Source organism: Condylura cristata, unplaced genomic scaffold, assembly GCF_000260355.1.
Source record: "Condylura cristata isolate star-nosed mole 26May11 unplaced genomic scaffold, ConCri1.0 scaffold00013, whole genome shotgun sequence".
NCBI classification, from domain to species: Eukaryota; Metazoa; Chordata; class Mammalia; order Eulipotyphla; family Talpidae; genus Condylura; species Condylura cristata.
The window spans coordinates 41,751,453-41,776,653 of NW_004567114.1; the positions used below are offsets into that span (position 1 = coordinate 41,751,453).

The 25,201-nt window shown below is 36.9% G+C and overlaps 1 protein-coding gene across 6 annotated transcripts; it reads right to left on the minus strand.

Moving 5' to 3' along the window:
- Positions 1 to 65: 65 nt before the first annotated feature.
- Positions 66 to 24,505, minus strand: PRPF39 (pre-mRNA processing factor 39). 6 transcript variants are annotated; one of them, XM_012724569.1, is made up of 14 exons: positions 24,073 to 24,145; positions 14,995 to 15,344; positions 14,480 to 14,605; positions 13,691 to 13,809; positions 12,405 to 12,572; positions 7,780 to 7,945; positions 7,248 to 7,355; positions 6,016 to 6,180; positions 5,575 to 5,701; positions 4,970 to 5,238; positions 3,742 to 3,926; positions 1,442 to 1,516; positions 1,171 to 1,291; positions 66 to 925 (listed from the first exon to the last, which is right to left on the minus strand). In XM_012724569.1, the coding sequence occupies exons 2-14, from the start codon at positions 15,310 to 15,312 to the stop codon at positions 869 to 871; spliced, it is 2,004 nt and encodes a 667-aa protein (XP_012580023.1). In that variant the 5' UTR covers positions 15,313 to 15,344; positions 24,073 to 24,145; the 3' UTR covers positions 66 to 868. The 6 variants fall into 6 exon arrangements, with proteins under 6 accessions (XP_012580023.1, XP_012580027.1, XP_012580026.1 ...); XM_012724573.1 differs by lacking the exons at positions 14,995 to 15,344; positions 24,073 to 24,145 and adding exons at positions 13,938 to 14,100; positions 14,204 to 14,272 and having other exon boundaries at positions 14,480 to 14,508; XM_004681906.1 differs by lacking the exon at positions 24,073 to 24,145 and adding an exon at positions 24,359 to 24,505 and having other exon boundaries at positions 200 to 925.
- Between the last annotated feature and the right edge of the window lie 696 nt (positions 24,506 to 25,201).

The following is a 25,201-nucleotide window of genomic DNA, read 5'->3' on the forward strand; positions in this document are numbered from 1 at the left end:
TCTTTTAAAGTGAGTATTTCTGTGTAGTGGGAATGCAAAGGATAGCAGTTGAGAAGCAAAAAAGGTCAATAAAATTTGGCAGGATAATGTCGAAACTCAAGAAAAATACACTTCTAAGTCAATGAACCATCAATGAATTTATAGTGACTACAAAGTTGGTATTTGACTAATTCCCCCCAAATAAATTCGTAACAATTAGTGGATGAGTCTTCAATTTTATTACAAAAGTGAAGGTGATCAGGTTTGATCAACATGAAAGCTTACAAGTTTTACATGAATCTTCTAAATACAAAGTCTCCAGCAACAACATACTTTTAATATGATTTTCATTTTTTAAAGGGATGCAAACATTCCATTTTCTCACTTTATGGTCTATTCCAAGACATAGCATTTAACAGTGTATCTTTTCTCGGATCCAAATTCACAAGGACAACTGAAACACGCAGACAAAATCTTGTCAGCAGAATTTAAAAATCTGTTTTTTTAACAGAAGAGGTAAATCCTTAATAACCAGCCCTTATGTTTTTAGAATCTTGTACTACACACTGACATGACTTGCAGTCAGTTTTTTTTTTTTCCTACCCTTAAGGCTATGAAACTGTTGCAAATGCACTGCAAAAGAATTCTAGACCACTTAATGCAAAAATAAAATAGTTCTCCAATAAAAAGTAAATTTTACAAATGGTAGGAAATAGTATCTGTGGTAAGCTTCTAAGTGACATTTTCCCCCATTACTACTAAATCATGTTACACAGAAACGGAAGACAAGTTATCAAATACCACTAGCTTATGCCATGTTCACATCCCTCCATTAAAAAATAATAATTTCATACTTTTCACACATCCCACTTGATTTACATTTTTTCCATCAAGTTGGAGGGGGAGGATAATACTGTCCATAATTCCAAGGATTCTGATAATTGTACTGAAAGAAAAAGGCAAACAACCATGTTAGCATACTAGAACTATGACTGAGTAAAAATACAACTAAAGCAAGGTACTTGTAAGAAATAGGCATGTGTTCACTACTAAAACTGTAAGACTTAGCCACAAAGGATAATATACAATCTTGAATACAAGTTTTTCTTTACTACAAAGTAAAATGTAATAAGAATTTATCCTACAAACATCTAAAAACAAAAAAACTGAATGCAAATTATGTGAACTCACTTGATACCAGGCACTATAATTGTATGCAGCTTGATTTGCCTGCAAATCACCATCAATCATCTGTGTAGATGAAGAAGTTGTATCTTCTATATGTGCTTTCTTTTCCTCTGGTTCTTCTGACCTAAGTAAAAGATCAATTTCAAAACACCTACAGATAAGTTCTGTAACAAATGGCTGAATGTACATAAAGGTACAAAGACAAACTGTCTTTAAAAGCACTTTCACAACCTGTCTTTTACACATCCTTCACTGATTCAACAAGAATACATACCCATTTTCTGCTCTGCGTTTTAAAGAATCTTGTTCTTTTAAGAGTGTTTGATGTTCATCATAAGCATTCAGAAGTCTGAGAAGGAAGGAAAAAAAAATCCTCTGAAATATATACAAAAATCAGACTCGATTGTTTTTATTTCCACATAGGGAAACAAAAGCATGATGCTATACATACCTCTCATTTACTTTTTTTTAAATGAACCAACACACAAAGGTCCACAGCTATCTTTTCTAAGAAAGGGGGATTTTTTTTTTTTTTTTTGGAGGGGGTGTGAATCATTGCCCAATACTTCTCAGTTAGTTGTAGTTTAGTGGGGTTTCAGGGACATAGGCCTGACCCATGAAGTATGGGGTCCTGACAATTATGGTTAGAGATGTACATATGACCAAAACCACAATGTCTAGTGCATCCCCAGGATTTTTGAGCTACTAGAAAAAGTGACTCTCAACACTACAGTTGGGTAAAATTCATGGTGTACTGGCCAGGAACTATCCATGTGTTTATCATTTCTAATACATGAGGAAAGTCTGCCTATGCTATCACAACTAAGACAGTGATGGAGCCTCCCTGGTCCCCTAGGGGTTAAGTCCACCAAGGCCAGGGTTACATCCCCAGCCAGGGAGTAAACTCACTTTTGGGATAGCATACCTCTCCTGTCTTGCCCACTGCCACCTTGGTATATTTCAGTAAATCCACTCAGCCTATTCCCCAATCTGTCTGGTGAATTTTCTAACCTTTGGACACTGGGATATTTCCTTACTATAATCAGTTAAGACAAAATAGTAATAATACTCTAGTCTGGGGCCTACCTGGTGGCATAAGGGGTTAAGTCTCAGGACTATGAAGTTTTTGGCAGACACTGTAGCATAAATTCAATCCCAGGCCAGGGAAGTGACCCACCTCCCACAGCAGATCTCTCCTGTCTGGCCTACTGTTCCCCTCAGCAGTGTATTTCAGTCAATATGCCTGTTCCGCTCCCCACTGTCTGGTGAATCCTCTCAATGCTCATTCTCCCAACCAGCTCCCCTCCCCCACACTGGTCTACCCAACTCTTCTGTGCATAAATAAATCTTTTTAAAAATATACAAATCTGTATTCTACTCTTATTTAGTTTAGCAAATTTAAATATTAAACTTACAACCTTCCCAAATCTAGAGTGAACCATTCTTCCACCCTCAACTTCCTGCATTTTACAATACATGAAGGTGAGGCTATTATGCAATTTACAAAAACATATCTCTCCTGTTCTCCAATCTGAGATAAAAATAGCACTCCTATGGAAAAAGGAACTCTCCTGCACTGCTGGTGGGAATGCAAACTAGTACAACCACTATGAAAACTGTTTGGAGCTCCTCAAACTGCTAAAAATGGAGCTTCCATATGACCTAGCAATCCCACTACAAGGTATCTACCCAAGACACAAAAATACTGTTTCAAAAAGATACCTGCACCCTCATGTTTACTGCTGCTTTATTTACAATTGGAAAAGACATGGAAACAACCCAAATGCCCAAAAGTAGATGACTGGATTAAAAAGATGTGATACATATACACAATGGGAGTATTACTCAGCAACCAAAAAAATAAACATGCCTTTGCAGCAACATGTATGGAGCTGGAAAAGATCATGCTTAGTGAAATAAGCCAGAAACAAAAGGAAAAATACTGGATGGTTTCACTCAGCAGGAGTACAATGGACCAGGCAAGAAAGTAACAATGAACAGATATACACCAGAGACATTTTATGGGGGTAGAGTGGGGAATGGGATCAAAAACAGTAGGGGGAGGGAAATGCACTGGACTATGATGATGGCACATGGGTAATAGGGTGATGGGAAGCCCACAGGGCTTACAACTGAGATGGAAAAATGCACAAAATGATGTAAAAATGAACTATTCTATTACTTTTTTAAAAATTTGCAATGTCACTATTCAAAAATAAAATTAGAGGAACCCTTAAAAAAAAAAAAAGCACTCCTATCAAGATCTATATAAATGCTTCTGTATTTCAAAGTTAAAGCCTTGAATCAGAGATTACCGCTTCCTTCATTTTCTGATCCTATCAGTTTAAGTTATCATCAGCAAATTTGGAAAACCATATGAAGGAAAAAACAACCATGTGTTCACCAGTTAAATAACAAATTCATTTACAAAACTGAATATACCTGCATGTATCTAAGGAAAAACTAAGACATTTTAAAATTTAATGATGCATTAGTTTGTATTCATCAACAATTCCTATCCAAAATTAATACTCGTTTACTATTCAAATAGAAAGTAAATAGTTAAGATCTTACTTATTAACATCTGAACCAAAATCTTCAAGAAATTCCACTTTTCGTTGAGAAAATGTAATTCTCATTTTAATAGGTAATGAACCATGTATAGCTTTGTCAAAACAATTTAGGATATTTTCTTCATTTTGTTTGAGGTCACCACTGTATTCCATTTCAAGTAAATTGAGGTATAACTTTGTGTTTTCCTGTATAAAAAGCAGTGTCAATGAGATTTTTCTAAGATATTCTGATTAAATCACACATATTAAAGTGCCTTAATATTATTTCAAATTTGGTAAATCAAAATTTCTACTCTTGTTTATTAGCAAATTTAAATATTGTCATTTCCCCCAAATTTACTATTTTATAAATAGAATTTATTCTCTCATTCTATTAAAATGAACTAGTTGAATGCTTTCAGTAAATATCTAAATTAATGAAAAATTAATTGGTATAAATAGGTAGTAACATCCTAGTTTTCTCCAAAAGCATGCAAACTGTTAAATGCTAATAAATTATTACTCTATAGCCTATTCTTGGGGCTCAATGTGGTCTGACCCACTATGACAAATATGAAATAAAGTCTAAAAAATTACTTTTACAGTTCCCAGTAATTTTAATCTTTTCAACTGCAGGTAGAAATCTTAAATTAGAGCTGAAAACAGTTATAAGCTGGTCTTAAATAGACCTGGCATTAATTCAAGATCTAATAATCTACTTTTACTCTTGTTTAGCAAATTGGTAAATATTAAACTTGTTATTTCCCCCAAATTTCCTACAGTGAATCAATATATTTAAATATGTACATATGTATATGTATATATATATTTTATATATAAGATACTGCCTTTGATCAAGTGACAAAAAAAAGGAAATACTGTGAAAAAGGAAAATAATACCACTGTTAATTCACTATAATATAGTCATGGTTTTTTTTTAATAAGGTATTCTTCCAGAACTACTTATCAGTAAATTTGTTGAAAATGTATAAAAACTATTAAAAAGTATTAAAAACATAGAGTCTCAATATCTGCAACATTTCTTAATCCAAAGTCTTAATTTTCCCACTTTATAGTTTGCAATTTTGAAAGAAAGTTTGTAAATGGCAACATCAGTTTAGAGGGACTGTTGTCTCCATTTAGTAATAAAATACATTACATGCAGACTGAATCTTTCATCATAGTTGCCAAAAAAAAAAAAAAAAATTACATGGCCATTCACTTTTTTATCCGACATCACAAATACATACTTTGTCTCTTTCAATTGCTTCCAATAAAACCTTTCTTGATTTTGGAAAGTTTTTCTGTATTTTGAAAAGATGTCGGGCTAGTTTGATAGCATAAAACGATGATTCATTATTTGATTTGGCATTCTTGATGGCATCCTGAAGCAAATGTTCAGCTTCTTCCATATTTCCATGCCGTCGTTCTAAACTTACTCTTCTCAAACGAACCATTGCCAATCCTAAAACACATTCTTCAAATGTTCTCAAGATATTCCTGGCTTCATTAATATTACCTACAAGTATAATTAAAATTTATACTTTTACTTAAACTTTTGAAATAATCTCTAATACAATTATTGGCAAACAACCCACAGGATCAAAAAAAAAGAACCAGTTATGCTCATCAGAGTATTTTCTGTATCTAAGGCTGCTTTTAGATTAGACTACAATGACAGTGTTATCAATAAAAAGACCCTAAGCCCTCTGCTTCATACCTTCCCTCAAGATTCAATTCCTATAACTTTATCCTGAAATAACTATGGCTGGGGACACAACAGTTCATCCTCCTGCCAGAGGAGAAAAAAAAATAAACTAAAAATTCCAAAAATATTAACCGGATTTCTTCTTACCCTGCTGTTCCTCAAAAGCTGCCCAAAGCATATGCACCATGGGTTTCTTTGGGAGGTGAATAGTACAAGCTCTGCTGAAGACATGCCTCACTCCTTCAATGCTATGGTTTTCCATGTACTTGGCATACTACATACAGAAACAGAGGAAATACTGAATAATTTACAGTTGAACAAAAGTATTAAATATGTGACAGAACGATAAAATTCTATTTTTAAACCCATTCAGCACCTTTATTGAACCACTAGACTAGTTTCTGTAAGGAAGGACGAAGAGAGGCAACGAGGTTGGCATATGCAGCAGTCAAATCTGGTTGCAAGCAGACCATCTCCTAATGCAACAGATATAGTTATATGAACAACATTCAACAGAAGTACAAAATAGGTTAGTCACTAGATAATGTTTATAATATATTCAAGTTTCAGGGTATCTAATTTTCTTACCTTAATCCAAAATTCCTCATAGAGGGCACATGATATGACACATCTTTCAAAGAGGACCACAACTCGTTCATGAGTCCCATTTTCAATTTCAAATTCTAAATATTCTTTCCAATTTTTAAGCTGTGCCTTTTCCAATGGTTTCACGTGAAAATAAGGTCTCTTAATCTGGAATAAAATATTGCATGATAGTGCAAGTAAGCCAGTACAAAGAGTAAAATGTGCAGATCTGAGATAACAAAATTATTTAAAATGTAATTAATAGTGAGCCAGAGAAGTTTTAATTGCATTTCATGATAAAAATATTTTAAATGCCTTAAATTTTTGGACTTTACAAACTGAAGAAGTATATTTCCCATTTACTCAGGCATTTTAAATTAACAGTTCCTTTAAGTTCAAGAAGCATATTCTTTATTATTTTTAAATTGAACAATTACCCCAAGAATAATGATTATCTGGGGATAGGAAGGGCATGGGGATTATTGACAAAAAAAGGGATCAAGGAACTATTATAGTTACAACCTTAACTGCTGTGGCACTTACAATGCATATACCTCTATCAAAATTCGTTTTCTAGCTAGTCATATAAAACTATATATGATTCTATTTATATGAAGACCAGAATAGGACATTAAGTTAGCTTAGTGGTATATCTCAGGAATGAGGAGGAGATGTGGGGGTGAAGGCACAGGGGTAGGAATAAATGAGTAGTTGAGGGAGTAGAAGGTTAAGAACTAAAAGGTAAAAGATTGATTTTATAAATGATAAGAATATTCTAAAGAGACAACAATGACAGCTATACATATCAGAAAATATTAAAGGCTATTAAATTGTAGTTTTAAATTAGATGAATTCTGTGATATGTGAATTATATCTCAGTAAAGCTAGTAAAAAAGATAATTAGAAAAAATTATTTTTGTGTACACGTAATTAGGGTACATTCTGATTTTGTAGCACATAAAATACAACTCATTAAAGCAAAATTTAAAAAACTATATAGTAAAGTAGTTCACATTAAACTGGTATCTCACAATTCTAGTAACTCTAGTGGGATATTCACCTTTTTAAAAAGATTCTAAAATTGATAATGAAACTGTAAAACTGGTAATGGAAAACTGTTAACAGAAACAACAAATGAGATGAATTAATATGTTACTTAAATAAAGAAAAATTACCAAAAGAAACACTCTAACGGAAAAATACATTTCTTTTTAAACCATTTACAAAACACTTACACCTTCTTCAAATGTCCACCTTTTACTAACTTCATGTTCATTATAATTGAACATTTCTTGATGAATTTCAATGATTCTATGTCTCATATTTTCTATTTCTGTAATTAGCTTAAGAAAAAAAGGGAAAAAATTTCAATCACACAAGTTATAAATTAAAATTTTTAAACATCACTGCTTACATTAAGTATTTCACATACTTTAGCTTTGGGAATAATGATATTTCAAATTATGTAACTAGCAATACTAATATTTGTAACATAATTTGCTAATAAAAATATACTTTATGCATTTAGTTTTACAATGAGCTAGCAGATCACAGCCCAAGCAAAAATATTCCTTTTACACCAGTGCCAAGTATCTCTTAATAAAATAGTCTATTAAAATCTATATTTAAACCATACTAACACATTCCTACTTGTATTAATCAGAAATTAATTTTATGTCAGCCGTAAGTCATACTACACACACTATCAAAGGACAGAAAGCCTGGTATGTCTCATGCACTGAATATATCTTTAGTAAGTCTCGTTACCTTTGCTGGATCAGTTATATCTTCAATTCCTGCAGGTAGATCATCACCAGGAGGACCATCATCACCACTATGTCCATTTACAGAAGCTAATTCCCTTCGCAGCTGAATAAACTGCTCACCAGTTAAAAGATCTCTGGGCAAGTTATTCTGTACATGTTCTTTAAATCTAAAGGAAGATAATAAAATATGCAGTCTCCATATTAAGCATAATTTTAGATGCTATATTAGATTCCTACTACATGTAATTCTTTCAAAAGAACTCTGATTTAAAGGAAGAATCTAAAATACCACAACCTTTCTCCTTCCTTTCTATAGTAAAAACCTACTACTTGATAAAACAACCTACAGACATCTTTATTTCCTTTCTGCCTTTGCAGAGGAATGAAAAAGACATGGATAGCAATAAATCCAGATCCTCATTCTGTCCATTATTAATCACTAAAAGAAGCTCTTTGTTCTGCCTCTAAATCTTAGCTTTCTTACCTATAAACTGAAACAGTACTTATACTTCAAAGTTAATAAAATATTAAATATATTAATCCATGTTTAAATCATACATGATCACTTAAGTGATAAACAAATGTTTACATATTTGTGGTTACTTCCCTACCTACTACCTGCTCCTGAACCACGTGTCTAAGCCAAACACCCCAATGAAATTGCCCTAAGAATAATCAAGTACCTCTTAGATGCAAAAATCAAATGGACACATGCTTTATATTACAGCCTGTATCCTAGTATGTTCGGTATTCAAAGCTGTTATCTACACTTTCTTTTTAGAACCTTCTTACTTCGTTGGGTTTGAGGTACCACTTTCTTGATGTTCACTGACCACGTCTGAGGGTTTCCCCCATATATCCTACACTGACTGCCTCTAAATGTAAGTACTCCCATTGTACTCTCATCTATTTTTACATACTTTCTGAACAATTTTTAATACAATTTGAATAATAAGCACACTGTAACTCTAACAGTAACTCAAGTCTAGACCTTTCTCCTAGATCACAGTTTAGTAATTTAGAATATAGATTAATTGTAAAGAACATTCTGAAAAATGTCATTTCACTTTATACACATAAACTCATGCACTATACCCAACATGCAATAAACTATCTGTGTTACCTTCATCAATAAATTAACACACCACACTATTTCTAATCTTGATTAATGATCCTATCAACCACTAAGTTTCCCAACTTCTACCCACTAACCTAGAGTCACTTAACATTCTGTTGGATACCAAGACTCATATCAATTTTACCTTTAAAAATACATCCTCAGAAACACCTCACATTTTCACCAGGATAAAAATAATATATCTTCCACTGTCTAGTTACAACTCCCCTCCCCACACTACTGTAGAAAATATTATTACAAAGCAAACAGTAGATAATCACAGCCTCTACCTGCCCAAATAACATTGGTAACTTAACTATCAGTACATTTAACATTCAAGCTGAATCTAATCTTAGTAATAAACGCATGTTCTCATTCAGCATTTGACCCAGACATACCTCTTCAATATAAACATGGCTGTACATACACCATTTACTTCACTATCTGGATTTCTCCCCCTAAGATTTTAAAAATTATGTAGGGAACTATAATCATATTAATGAGGCTTTCACAAAGGGGTGCAAAAGCACTGCAAGTTCATTTAAACTTGGCCAAATCAGTGGATACAAAAGCTAACAACCCATTCTACCACCCACCACTGAAAGAAAAAAATAAGATTGCCCTATTAGCCTGCCTTGTGGGACAGGCATTAAAGTCCCAGTGCTATCAAGTTATCACCAGTGCCGCAGCATGAGTTCAACATCCCAGCCAGGGAGTTAACCCACATGGCCCAGCAGACCTCTCCTATCTACTCCCCTCAGAACAGCACTCCCTGTTTTGCTCTCCACTCTGTCTCTGGTGAATCCTCTCAACCCCACAGGCCTACACCCCTGTTCTTCTATGCAGAAATAAAAACAAATAAGTAAATCTTTAAATAAATAAATTATAAAACTTTTCCTTTAAAATTAGATTGCTCTACTTTAAAAAATTTAAGAGAAGAAAGAACCCTCAAATGTGCATATGAAACTGAACTAATAACTTTCAGGTGAATATTAAAACTCAAAAATGTAATCAGGATACAGATAAGAACCTGAATTATGGGCCTCCCTGATAACAGCACAAGAGGTTAAGTGCAGCACTAAGAAGCTATCTGCAGCCACTGCAGCAAGTGTTCAATCCCCAGCCAAGGGGGTGATCCATGTGGCATTGCAGACCTCTCCTGTCCTGCCCAATGTTCCCCTCAGCACTGTATTTCAGTAGATCTGCCTGTATCGCTCCCCATTCTGTCTCTGGTGAATCTTCTCACCTTCCTACACCTCTGGCCTGCACCCTGGCTGTTGCATGCATGCATGCATGGATGCATGCATAAGTAAATAAATGAATAAATAAATAATATTTTTTTAAAAAAGAAAACTGAATTAATAGTCAAGCTGAAAAATATTTATACACGTATACCAAAAATTTAAGTAGCTTAACTACTTCTTTAACAACTTCTGTCAAGTGATAAAATATGCATAGCACAAATAATAAATTTTTCAACAGCTTTTTCTACTTAAGGTAACCTAGTGAGACGCACAGTAGACAGAAGTAGTTATAACAATACTCATTAAATGTGGGCTCTCGGCCCTCCCTGGTGGCGCAGCGGGTTAAAGCACTGCACTGAGAAGCTAAAGCCACTTCCGCATGAGTTCGATTCCCGCCTGCCCCGGAGGAGACCACATGGCGCAGCAGACCTCTCCTGACCCGCCCGCTGCTCCCCTCAGCAGTGTACTTCGTCGATCTGCCTGTTCTGCTCCCCACTCTGTCTCTGGTGAATCCTCTCACCCTCCGCATTTCTGGCCTGTACCCCAGTTCTATATGGATAAATAAATAAATCTTTAAAAAAAAAAAAAATGTGGGCTCTCTCGACCCTCCCTGGTGGGGCAGCAGGTTAAAGCACAGCACTAAGAAGCTAAAGCCACGTCCGCATGAGTTCAATTCCCGCCTGCCCCGGAGGTGACCACATGTCGCAGTAGACCTCTCCTGACCCGCCCGCTGCTCCCTTCACAGTGTACTTCACCCCTCAGCAGTGTACTTCGTCGATCTCCCTGTTCTGCTCCCCACTCTGTCTCTGGTGAATCCTCTCACTGCCTCTGCACCTCTGGCCTGTACCCCAGTTCTGTATGCAAAAATAAATAAATCTTTAAAAAAGAAAAAAATGTGGGCTCTCCCTGGTGGTGCAACAGGTTAAAGCTCTACACTATGAAGCTCTCAGAAGCCACTGCAGCACAAGTTCGAGCCCCAGCCAGGGAGCTGACCCACATGGTATGGCAGACCTCTCCTGACTCACCCGCTGCTCCCCTCAGCAGTGTATTTCAGTACATCTGCCTGTTCTGCTCCCACTCTGTCTCTGGTGAAGCCTCTCACCCACCATACCTCTGGCCTGTACCCCAGTTCTGTAAGCATGAATAAATAAATAAATAAATCTTTGAAAAAAAAATGCACTGGTACCCATCATAAAAAATCATAATAAAAAACACAACTTGGTCTTCCCTATGGCACAGCGGGTTAAAGCACAGCACTGAGAAGCTTAAGCCAATTCCGCATGAGTTCGATTCCCGCCTGCCCCGGAGGTGACCACATGTCGCAGTAGACCTCTCCTGACCCACCCGCTGCTCCCCTCAGCAGTGTACTTCATTGATCTGCCTGTTCTGCTCCCTGTTCTGTCTCTGGTGAATCCTCTCACCCTCTGCATCTCTGGCCTGTACCCCAGTTCTATATGAATGAATAAATCTTTAAAAAAAAAAAAAAACAAAAAAACACAACTCACTACTTAAAATATATTCTTCAGTTTTGGATGCAAGGTGCTATGTGAATGAGAAAACTACATCTTTAGTAGTAATGTTTTAAATTTTAAACACAGCTCCACTATGTTGCATGTATATAAAGTATCAACTTAGTAACACAAAAGATAATTAAACATAGGTTCCATTTTCTCATTATTCCTTCAATACTCTCAAATACCTTTAAAAAAAGGGGGGGGGGGGCGGGCAACTGGGACTTCCTTGGTAGCAGGTGCAGGAATTAAAGTCTCAAAGCTAGCTAGGCTCCAGCATCAAAAGCTAGCTAGGCTCCAGACAGTGTAGCATGAGTTTCATTCCCAGGCCAGGGAACTGACCCACGTAGCACAGGGGACCTCTTCTGTCTTACACAATGCTCCCCTCAGCAGTGCACTTCAGTTAATCTACCTTTTCTGTTTCCCACTCTATCTCTAGTAAATTCTCTCACCACCCTTTGGACCCCACACGCCAGTTCTTATATGCACAAATAAATAAAAAATAAATTTTAAAAAACTGCAATTAAAAGAAAGACAACTCCTGTTGTCTCCTCATCTATAAAATGGATGAGCAGCACCTTTGATCAAAAACAGTAAAATTTCTAAGTATTTCATATAAATTATGATTTTCAAGAAATAAGTCTTACGTCTAACAGAATCTTACATGAATGACATTTGAAGAAATTATAAGCCTTAGTACTATGAATTATGTAATTAAGCAAAGACATTTTAAACATTCTGATTTTCCACATACCTCTGAAAATGATGACTATACAGCTGTGTTGGAATACCAAGAATACGGTCATATATAGCTGTAACTTCTCTCAAGTTTCCTTGTTCATTTTCCCAGTTGATATACATTTCCCACAGTCTGTCAGATCGGAAATCTGTTCCTGCAGCTAGAACGGCATGCTCAAAAGTTCTGAAAAATTAAATTACTCCTAACTTATCTTTCCAAAATATAATCAATTTTAAACTATAATTTCTAATTTTAATTGATGTTAAATTCAAGTTATATTCAACTGTGTCCTATACAAGTAGAGATTTAAAAAATGGAAGGAATCATAAAAGTGTACCATAGATGCTTTAAAAATAAACTAAATTAGGGCCTCTCTGGTGGTGCAAGGGATTAAGTTCAGCACTATGAAGTTATCTACAACCACCCACAGTATGAGTTTGATTGCCTGCCAGGGAGCTACTTACATGGTAAAGCAGACCTCTCCTGTCTGTCCCCAGCTCCCCTAGCAGTGTATTTCAATGGATCAACCTGTTCTGCTCCCACTCAGTTTTTGGTGAATTCCCTCACCCTCCCACACCTCTGGATTATGCCACCCTGGCCTGTACTTCAGTTCTTGTATGCATTAATAAATATTTAAAAATAAATACATTAAGATTATAATGCAAAGAATACATAATGCAAACACATAAGAATGACACAACAATAAAAAATTAAGTTCTTTAACTTGAAATATTTAATATAGTGCATAAGAAAAGGACAAATTTATCTTAACTGAATGAGTAATTTTCTAGTGAAATAACTCATCAACAAGAGATCCAGCTGCCTTATATAATAGTGAGAACGATGCACATAAACTCTCAAAAGTCCCTCCTAGTTATAAAATTTCACAACATAATGGTAAAAGGACAAATATAACAAACATTTTTCTGAACTATATCAAAAAAACCAAGGAAACTACATAAAAGTATGGCACTGGCCTACTGCCAGAAAAATGGATTAACAATCAGCCCCTAAGAAAATCGATAATCCCAATGTCAGAATTCAATATATGAACCATAAGTATTTTAAATCAGCACAGAAAAACTGGACTATTCTAGTGAGTGAAAAAAAATAGAAGGTTCATCTCTCTCACAAAAGACATAAATTAAATGCCAAATGAAGGAATGACCAAAATAAAACTACTTCAAAAATTAGGAATAATACAGGAATCATATATTCTTGGCAAAGTAATTAAAACACTCAGAATCTAATACTTATTTATAATTTTAAAGACAGCTAAATATATTTCATCTGTCACATACCCTCTTACTGTACTGTTAGTCTCAGGGTCACCAGGGTCCAATGTTTCTTTTAAGAAGTTTATATAATGTATCCAAAGGTCAACACTAAGAGGTATTGCCTGAAGCCCCCGCCGATATACCTAAGAAGAAAACAACAAACTGTACTTCAAATATTTAATTATTTCTTAACAGAGAGGCAACACTGTGTTATCCGGTGAACCTTAGAAATACTAATTACTGGAATTTTGTTTAAATAATCTACCATTACCATTTGGGTGGAGGTTGGATAGAACATGGCAATGTTCTGATCCCCACGTGCAGAGTCTTGATCTTCAAAGCGCAGCAGTCCCTGCATTCTGACCGGGTTGTGTGGGCAGGCTTTGGGTTACAGACCATAGGGCACAGACCCATTAGAGCATCAATGACAGCGTCTGACCAAAAATGCAATAAGACGTAGCAAATGTGACTAGTAAACCAACTATATTGTTTGGAAAATGAGAAATAAATGTAAGTGAGAGAAAAGCCCTGCCCTACTTGTTAAGCTGCAGTGTAATACAGAGGCTTGCACTGCAAAGCTTGACAAACTGTAGAGGTTTAACGCACCTGCCAACAAAGAGAGAAAATATTAGCTACAAATGCCACAAGAGTGACAAATGCAAATAAAATACCCTATAAAATCGTTTGACCATAAATCGTAGGTACTGCCAGCCAAAAAAAAAAAAAAAAAGAAAGAAAAAGAAAAAAATTTGTTTTGTTATTATTTGGCTTACAGTACCTAATGGAGATAACTTTATTCAGTGATGTACGCACCTCATCTGATTGTTTAATGTTGTCATGCCGCTTTTCAAGGTCTGCATACTTTTTCCAGTAACCATAGCAATACGGATAGTGTATGAAAAATTTGTCAAAAGCTTTCCTGGCAGCCATCAAGTGATTCTGATAAAAATAAAACAACACGTTTAAACATTTTGAAGGTTTTTTTGTCACAAAAATATTTCCTTCAAATGTATTATCAAAAATAAAATGAATATAGGCTTAATATAAAAATACACACATAATTCTTTTTCCCTGTAAATACAATCTTATCTGTAAAGTAGAAAGAACTGAAACTCTTTGTTTCAGTGATTTTTAAACACATATTACTTAGAACTAAAATGGATCTGTGCTTTGACTTTCCATTTTATAAATGCTATAAAGTTACTTTAAGCTTAAGAAAGTATATAACTAATGTTATTCAACTTAATCTTAAATTTATAAAAATAAAGGCTTACTCTGATATAACTTGATTAATCTATCCCTCTAATACCATTTGAATGTTTACTAACCTCCTGTTCTACATACTGAAGCAAATATACCCAGCCTGTAAAATCCTGAGGATTATTTTCTACAGTTTTCCAAAATTTTTCATATTCTGGAGGGAAATTTGCTTCCGTATCTGTCACTGGAAGTTCCACAGCATTTGCTATTTCATTTTCTTCTGTAGTTGTATTCACATTAGGTGATCCATCAGGTGACTGTTCCATTTCTGTAACATTCATAATCTCAGTACTGAAATCAGCAGACTGTTCTACCACTACCTCTGAACTGTTGCCTGAGCTGCCATTACTAGAATATCGGTTCTCATCCATAAGAGAATTTTGCATAGCTGCTTATTTTGTCTTCTTCAGTTAATGATCTGTGGAAACACAAAAAGAAACATCTTCTGAATGTGTTTGGCTTCATAAACACCAACTTTAAAAACTCTTAACTGGGTCCCCCTGGTGGTGCCAGGAGTTAAAGCATAGCACTAGAAGCTATAGCAGCCACTATAGTATGAGCTGGATACCCAGCCAGCGAGGTGACCCACATGGCATGCAGAACTCTTCTGACCTATCTATCAGCTGCTCCCCTCAGCAGTGTATTCTGTACATCTGCCTGTTCTGCTCCCCACTCATATCTTCACTAACAAAAACATAAATTAAAACACAATGAGTTATGACCTCCGTTAGTCTACAGGTATTTCTCAGTGCTATTACCACTATACTCCCTGGCCAGGAAAGTAACACACACTGCTCAGGTGGTCTTTCCTATCTCACTAGATGCTCTCGTCAGCAGTGTATTTTGGTAAAATTTGCCTGTTCCACTCCCCACTCTGTCTCTGGTGACTCCTCTTACCTTCACTCTCCCTCTCCCCTACCTCTGACCTATATCCAGTTCTTCCATGCAAAAAACAAAACCACAATGAGTTACCAAAAGATGGATAAATACATAAATGTATACATACAAAATATGAAATAAAACAAATATTACAGAAACGAACTGCTAATTATAACAATGTAGAAAAGTTTCACAGGGCCTCCCTGGTGGTACAAGGGGTTAAGTCTCAACACTATGAAGTTATCCACAGTCACTGCAGCAGAGTTGGATCCAAGTGATCCCAGGTCAGAAAGCTAACTCATATGGTGCACCAGACCATTCCTGTCTCACAGGCTGCTCCCCTCAGCAGTGTATTTCAGTAGATCTGCCTGTTCTGCTCTCCACTGTGTTTCTGGTGAATCTTCTCTCACCCCCTCTACATCCCAGGTCTTGTATACATAAGTAAATAAAAATAAATATTTTTTAAAAAGTGGGGGGACCCTCCCTTGTGGCACATGAGTTCGATCCCTGTCCCAGAGGTGACCCATATGGCGCAGCAGACCTCTCCTGACCTGACCTGGCCACTGCTCCCCTCAGCAGTATACTTCATCAGTTGGCCTGCTCTGCTCCCCACTCTGTCTCTGGTGAATCCTCTCACTGCCCCTGCACCTCTGGCCTGTACCCCAGCTCTGTGTGCATAAATAAATAAATCTTAAAAAAAAAAAAAAAGTTTTGTGAGTATAGAACAATCTGAACTTTGAAAAACTGTACGTTTTGGAATAATAGTAAAATGATAAATCATTCCACAATAGGAAGCAGACCAGAATTAACAGAAGAACAACCCTTCTTTACAACAGACAGAAAAGTAGAAATCAGAACTGGTTAGAAGAAAATGAAGACTAATCAAAAAAAAGAGGGTTTGTTTTGGGAAGCATAAAGGTAGAATATAGGCTAAGCAGGACAGCCAGAGTGGTTTAAGAAGAAATCACAAAAAATGTGAGAAGACATAATGCAAAAAAAGCAAATACAGGAACTCCCTGGTGGCACAAGAAGTTAAAGTGCAGCACTATGGTGCTATCTGTAGCAACTGCAGCACTAATTCAATCCCCAGCCCGGGAACTGACCCACATGGCCAAACAGACCTCTCCTGTCTGGCCTGCTGCTCTCTTCAGCAATGTATTTCAGTACAACTGCCTGTTCTGTGCCCCACTCTGTCTCTGGTGAATCCTCTTAACCCCAACACCTCTGGCCTGTATCCCAGTTCCTGTATGCATAAATAAATCTTTAAGAAAAAAAAAAGAAAGAAAGAAAGCAAATATAGCTGGCACATAGTAAAAGATAATTCAAAGCATCAGAATCAGAAAAAATAAGTTTACTTCTAGTTGAATGCCTTATAAACATTTATAGGTTTTAACCATACATGGCCTAGGAAAAAGCAAAAACATATCTCAAAAATGTATCTCAATTCTTTCCCCAACAAAGTAAATAAAAACAGTCTGAAGATTAATCTCCCACATGCAAATTACAACAAAAAAGATCTTTGGTTGAACAATGAATAATTTACTACCTGCCCTATTCTAATAGCATTTTTATTTTATTTTTATTATTTTTTAAAGATTTATTTATTTATGTATACAGAACTGGGGTACCGGCCAGGAGTGCAGGGGCGGTGAGAGGATTCACCAGAGACAGAGTGGGGAGCAGAACATGCAGATTGAGCCTCAGCACACTGCTGAGGGGAGCAGGGGGCGGGTCAGGCAGGTCTGCCGCACCATGTGGATCACCGCTGGGGCAGGCGGGATCGAACTCAAGCGGAAGTGGCTTTAGCTTCTAACAGCATTTTTTAAATGGGACAATTATTATTATTCCACACCCTGGAAGTACAGTGTTGGTAAAAGAATTAAGAACAGTTTCTACCCTTAGGGAGATCATTTGCCTAGTTAAATCGCAGGGCCAATGTGACAGTAACTAATACCAACTAATACTCAACAACTACTACTTTCCAACTAGCCACATAAAAGGGCAAAGGGGTAAAAATAACTACCAAATGGAATAATATGACTATATGGAAATACAAAAATACAAATGGACCAATAAAACAGAAGAGAAATCCCAGAAATAAACTCATATATATGGTTAAATGATCTGCAAGAATACTAAGATTCCCAAAGAGAAAAGGACAATCTCTATATAACAAAAAGTGTTGGGAAAACTGTATATTCACCTGCAAAGTCCCTTCACTTTTATACAAAAAGGAACTCAAAATGGATTAAATGGAAAATCCAAAACTCGTAGAAGAAAATACAGGAAAATAATTTCATGTAAAAAGCTTCATGATATTGGACTTGGTAATGATTTCTCTTGGATATGATACCAAAAGCACATGGAACAAAATAAAAAATAGATAAATGGAATCAAAAGCTTTGTATGTCAAAGGGCACAATAGAGTAAGAAGTAATTTACAGAATAGGAGGAAATATTCGCAAATCATATATCTGACAACGATTAATATTCAAGTACTCCCATTTTTTAAAATTTTCTGAATAACCTCATGTGATCTTCTGTTTCACTAATGCAATGTTTCCTGTTATCTCCCTATAATTTTAATTTTACTTATTTTTCTATTCTCAGTACTCCCTCTTTTTATTGTTTTGATCTCTCAATAATCTTCAAACTTTTATTCGAGCAAAGTGAGAGATTTCACATCTAGTCAAATGATGATTAGTTGAAATGGGAACCCACTAAATGTAAGTACTTTAAATTATTTCATTTCAGTATTCTCAAAGAACATTTTTAAAAAATTGTAAGCAAAGCAACATATTTTCTGGAAGCAAAGATGACACCGAATTACAAATTTTCATTCAATTTCCCAATTTCACTAAAACCTTTCACAGACTTGCTCCTCCTCCCACCAGCTCTGCCAAAACATCTTTGCTTTCATGATCCTCAAATAATAAACATTCAGTTTTTTGCAGGGCATCCTAAAAAGAGAAGGAAAATATCTAGGGTCTCCAAAATTTTAATCAGTCATCTCCTACCTTCAATTCAGTGCTGACTTCCTCTTCTTCAGAGGTATTTAGTACCTAAAATTCCCTAGTCTTTCTGGGGTTTTATTAGATTCTCTCTTTGCAGCCACAAAGCTGAACAGACAAAGAAAAACCTAAGCAAATCGGTTAAGAATGATCCATTGTACTTTCTTGCAAAAAGTTGTTAATTCTCATCTGCTTATTCCTCCTCATCTGTTTATATCTCCCTCCTCTATTCTTTTTCTCTCTGGATTTACATTTTTGAACTGAGTAAAAGACTTGATTGTGGTTTTCTTTGGGATGCTGTTAATTTTGAAGATATAACTGACATACTTATTTTATTAGTTTCAGATGTACAATAATATATAATGTTCTGCTATTTGTACTTACTGCAAAATGATCAACACAAAATCTTTAATATTTCTTACCATACATAGCTTCAAATTTTTAAGATCCACTTCTCTTACTAATTTTCAAAACAGTCACCATGTTGATCATACATCTTCTTTACTCTTTGCTGTACTCCTTTCATTTAGCATTTTTAAAAGTTCCTATCTAGGGGCCCTCCCTGGTGGCGCAGCACTACGAAGCTATAACAGCCACTGCAGCACAAGTTCAATCCCTGGCCAGAGAGGTGACCCATATTGCCCGGCAGACCTCTCCTAACCCGCCCCACTGCTCCCCTCAGCAGTGTATTTCAGTTCACCTGCCTGTTCTGCTCCCCATTCTGTCTCTGGTGAATAATCTCACCACTGGCTTCCCCTACCTCTGGCCTGTATCCCAGTTCTGAGTACATAAAAAAATAAATCTTTAAAAAAAAAAAATAAGTTCCTATCTAATGTCACTTTCTTGTATAACACTCATTCAATATAGTATTTAATAATTTTTGTGTATAAAATACTACTGTTCTAAGTAATGGATATTTATTTATGAACAAAATAAAGACCTGACATTCTAATGAAGGGATATAAATATGGGAAGGGGAGAGGGAGTACAAAATTTTACTATATTTAAGTGCTAGGAACAAAATGAAACAGGAGATGAGGTGGTAGGAAAGTCAGTTACAGAGGTATCTAGAGAAAGAAAAGATGTGACAAAAACAATTTTTTCGCATGTTCACAAACTAACAGGTAAGGACAATACAGCTGGATTTAAATACCCCTCAACTTAAACTGGGGTCTAAGATTTGGCTTTACTTAGTATATACCACAGTAAACCTCATAATAAATATCCATTTTTTAAAAAGCTATTTTCTTTAGATTATATTCTTAAAATTTAATGTACCAACATGTACCATTAACCTTAAAATTAAGCAGAGCTTTGACCTACTAATAACATTTCAAACTATCTTCAAGAAATACAATGATTTTACAGAAAATTGTTAAGTATCAGACTAACAAAACATAAAAATAACTGACATATCTACAGTTAGAAATAATTCTTTTTAATGATCATTTGGAAGAATGCATCTTGAACAAGGGCTATAAATCACATCACCCCAATGAAAATACTAATTTATCATAATGATCTACTTGCCACAGCCAATGGTTGATCACTTGTTATCCTATCTGATCTCTATTAATTCTCTACTTCTCAAAAAAAAAATCGTTATACCTCCAATATATATAGTACATGTTACATGCATCTATTACCATACTCCTATGAAAAAACTCAACACGGCCTCCCTGGTGGCACAAGGGGTTATGTCTCAGCACTTTCAAATTATCAACAGCCATTGCAGCATGAGTTTGACTCCTGGCCAGGGAGCTGACCCACATGGCGCAGGAGACCTCTCCGGTCGGGCCCAGTGCTTCCCTCGGCAGTACATTTCAGTAAATCTCTGTTCTGTTCTGTTGCCCACTGTGTTTCTGGTGAGTCCTCTCATCCCTTGCACCTCTGAGCCTACACTCCAGCTCTTATATGCATAAATAAATAAATCTTATTAAAAACAACAACAAATTGGCCCTCCCTGGTGGCGCAGCGGGTTAAAGCGCAGCACTGAGAATCTGAAGCCACTTCCGCATGAGTTCGATTCCCGCCTGCCGCCTGCCCCGGAGGAGACCACATGGCGAGCCAGACCTCTCCTGGCCCGCCCGCTGCTCCCCTCAGCAGTGTACTTCGTAGATCTGCCTGTTCTGCTCCCCACTCTGTCTCTGGTGAAGCCTCTCACCGCCCCTGAGCCTCTGGCCTGTACCCCAGTTCTGTATGAATAAATAAATAAATCTTTAAAAAAAAAAAAAAACAACAACAACAAATTAGGTAACCTATTTTATCCTCCTCCTTCCCTGGGTAAAACTGGTAAACTGTCTTTGAACTTTGATCCTTGAACTAAAGATAGGAATCACTACTCCCAGCTGTAGCATCCAAACATGAACAAATCTCTGACTTACATAACAATTTTTATAACACACAAATTACAACTTAACTAAAATGTAAAAACCAAATGTCTAAGAGGGATTTCATAAATTAAAAATAGGGTTTTTATTTTGAGGACAGTGAAATGGCTTTTATATCCCTATTTATATCCTCCATTTACTCTTCAGTTTGGACTCTGCATTACTCCTCTGAAGTTTACCAAAATCACAATCTTCTTGTTTTTAAATTCATTGGACACTTCTAAGTAATTTTTCTGGCCTATTCTTCACAGCATCCAACAGTAATGATGACTCTGTTCTCATAGACTCTTCTCATAGACTTTTAAGAATTAGCAACACCTAAGATTTTGTTCTCTGCTCTTTTTCGTAATCAACACTCTTTCTTTAGGCTCTTCATTATCTTCCTACCTGATACACTTTCTCTCTTGGCACCATCTCTTAGTGGTGTTCTTATCTCACACTATTTCCTGAGTGACAGGAAATCTTCCTTAGGAAGATTGCATAATCCTCTTCTATCTGATCATTTAATGTTAGTGTGTACCAGTACTCAATCACTGTTCACCTTCCCTTCTCTATCTTCAATCTCGCAGTTTTAAATACTAATTATATCCTGACTCCCAAATTTCTCTCTCTAGCCCAGACCTCTTTTCCAAACTCCAGGTTTATATCCAATTGTACTGGACATTGGCCGCACATATGCATTCATTTACAACTATTCATTTACCATGTCCCCAGATGAACTCCAGATCTCTCCCCACAAACCTGCTCTCTCCAATCATCTCCATCTCTGAGAGAAATCTTTCATTCCAATGCTCTGGCAATCATTCTTGATTCCTTTCTTTCATACCTAACCTATCTGTTAAAGAATCTTTCAAATACATATTTAAGCCTCACTTCTTATCATCTTCATTCAAACTATTCTAGAATATGATTAGTCTTCTATAATCTTCTTTAGGTATCCTCCTGCTTCTCTTGCTCTACCCACTATCCTGTCCTTGGTTTATTCTCAACACAGTAGATATTCTTTTTAAAACATAAATCAGAGCCTCCCTGGTGGCACAAGGGGTTTATTCTCAGCACTATGAGGCAATCTGCAGTGCAAGTTTGATCCCCAGCCAGGAAGCTGACCCACATGGCACAGCAGACCTCTCCTTGTCTGCTGCTCCATAGCATTATATTTCAATCTGCCTGTTCTGCTCCCCACTGTCTCTGGTGAATCCTCTCATCCTCCACATCTCTGGCCTGTACCCCAGTTCTATATGAATAAGTAAATCTTAAAAAAAAAAAAAATCAGACAATTTCACTCTGCTGCTCCATTTCATAGAATGCAAATCAATGCCACTACTCTTACCACTTACTTTATTGACCTCATATTATTCTTCACCTTTCATTCATTCCAGTTGCGCTAATGAATTATTGTTGTCTTCATCTCCTCTTCACTGAAATGTCAACTTCTCAGTAAGACCTAACTGGGCCATACTATTTAAAATTGTAACTTGCTTCCATCCCAAGATCCCCTTTACCTTCTTTTTTCCCCCTTTTACTCACAGAACTTATTATGTTCCAATATAATCTACTCATGTAGTATATAACCTGGCATAGGAACTAACTAGCCCCTTTCCATTACACTATTGTTGCTACAGTTTTGAGTAGTCATTATCTCCCCACACAAAGTCAGTATTTTCAAACTGTAGAATGCTTCCAACCAGTTGTGCCTCCCTTTTGCAAGTGCAAAAAAAAGTTTTAAGTTTCCATATACTAAACCCTTAGGTTCCAAAAATGTGTGTTAGTGTCTGTCAGTCTGTCTCTATATAAATAAGTCTGCATCATCTTCAGGGTTTCAAAAAAAGAAAGAAATCACCATTTGACTGGAAATATTCCTTTCTTCCTCCTTTGGCTGTTTTTCAAAAATGAAAATCCTACGCTTTATGCATAATTAACATCACAGAAGGTTCTGTTCTTTCACTTGAAAATAAACACACTTTTTAATAATTTGATTTACAAATAAAGTATTCTGCTTTTCAAGTCTCACTTCAAATCTCTTATCATTTATTAATTATCTTTCTTTGGTCAGATACAAATTATCACAGCATTCATAATTTAAAAACTATTATTCTGTAGCCGAACTCTGCCTTTATTTTGTCCCTACCAGAGGCTGAATAATGCAAAGTTTCAACTTTTCTAACACCAGAAGGAGGTTGTTAAGGGGGGAAACTCCTACAGTTGTTACTTGCAGTTTTATTTTTTCAATTCACTAGAACCCCCAGTAAGTCCGAAAACACTTAAACTCCAACTTAAACTTCATATTTCCTGTATGAAACTGGCTTTAAGTGTCAAAATTTCCAACTGTAGAAAAATCTAAAGGATTTGTGAACAGAATATTTATCAGATAGTTTTAAGTTTTCAAAGACGAGGCAATATGAATGCAAACAAAAGGTACTATTTTAATAGTCATAAAATACCGTTATTTTAATGTCATCAAAAATACACCAAGAGTAGCTTTTCTCATTTACTTACAGCGTTCGTTATTAACTCAAAGACGAGATGTTAAGATTGACAAAGAGTATTGTCTATGGCTACAAATGAGAAACATTCTTAAATCGATTCCTTTAAAAGATCCTACTAGAATCTTTACCGTCTGGTTTGCCTGCTTCTATCCTACCTGCCAAAAGCTCTGGCAGATCTTGGGGGTGCTGTAACCCAGAGCCCCAACTGTGGCTTAAGTAGCAGAAACAGGGAACGCGCCACACAAGGCGCCAAGAACCTTTCCTAACACAGTCTGTACTACATTCTCCCATCCTCTAGCTGCTACCGGGCCCCCTCCACTTCCAGTCGTCCCAGTCACACCGCTTTCCAGCTCCGGGGGAAGCCTGGGCTTCAGACTCACCGCAAATCGCTTCCTAAATCAAAGTGGAAGCCCACATTTCCCCGCCCGCCCGTCATAAGGCGCCGGCCAGAAAAACGTTTGGTCTAAGAAAAGGAACCTCGCACGGCTCCCACCCAACAGGTGGGAGGGAGAAAGGGCTGGACAGCTGGGCGCCGCGGCCAGGCCAGGCCTCAAACAGGGCGGGCGCGGGAGGCCGCGGCCCCAATGCGGCCTGAGCCGAGCAGGGCCACTTCCGGCCACGGGGATCACCCCTGCAGCAAATTCCAAAGGACCCGCCCCAACTCACCTGACGATGGATGTTACTCAATGCCATGAGCCGCAGCCTGGCCAACCGAGCCGAAGACGGCACTTCACCGTTGTCGCCTCCACAGCCACCACAGCAGCAGCCGCCACCGCCTCCGCCGCCTCGCCGAGAGCGCAGTGCGCATGCGTCCGAGTCCCGGGAGGCTAGCTGTCACGTGGTTGTGCAGCTCGCTGGTTTCCTCCCCCCAACCCCAGCGCGGGGTCCTGGAGGGCGGAGCCCCCCTCCCACACGCTTCCCCGAATTCTAGGGGACTTCCCAAGATGAAAAAGGGTGTTTGGGGCCTTTAGCGCTATTTAACCCCAGCGCATACCACAAGAGATATATTGTACATTTTGTAAATCGTGTAAGGTTTCCCCAGCATTTACTCAGTCTTTAATCTAGCTGTTAAGTGGACAGAAATTCAGCTTCAAACCCCCGAGTGTCTAAGGTGACATGAACCTGTGTCCACTCAGGTTTCCTAAAGAGGAAATGTAGTGGAGTTAGATGTTTGCAAAACTGATTATTAACGGCGTATGTAAATTTATCCTTTGCATAAATGGAGGCTGTTTGTGTTGGCAATCCCAACACCCTCTTCAGTTATACTCCTGACAGGCCTCTCCTGTTTCAGTAACAAGTTTCCTGAGTTCAGCGGTCACTTTCCAGGTGATCTCTAGTTCAATGCTCAGTAACTTTCTCCTCTGAAATCTAGTTACAGAAATGTTTTTCTGTAAAATGATAGTTCTTGCTCACAATCCCTTTGTGAGGGATAAATTGTCTCAAACCACCTTTGCTTTGGAATGATGGAGGATAGGAGTGGAAAGGCTGGAGGGGACACTACAAGGTGAA

Bases quoted from the DNA above. Each gene is read 5' to 3' on its own strand.
- PRPF39 (XM_012724569.1), bottom strand. From the start codon at position 15,312: ATGCAAAATTCTCTTATGGATGAGAACCGATATTCTAGTAATGGCAGC. The intron at 14,606-14,994 runs GTTAGTAAACAT...TATTTTTATCAG, and splicing joins TTCAGTATGTAGAACAGGAG to AATCACTTGATGGCTGCCAG. The intron at 1,292-1,441 runs GTATGTATTCTT...TCTTTTACTTAG, and splicing joins AAACGCAGAGCAGAAAATGG to GTCAGAAGAACCAGAGGAAA.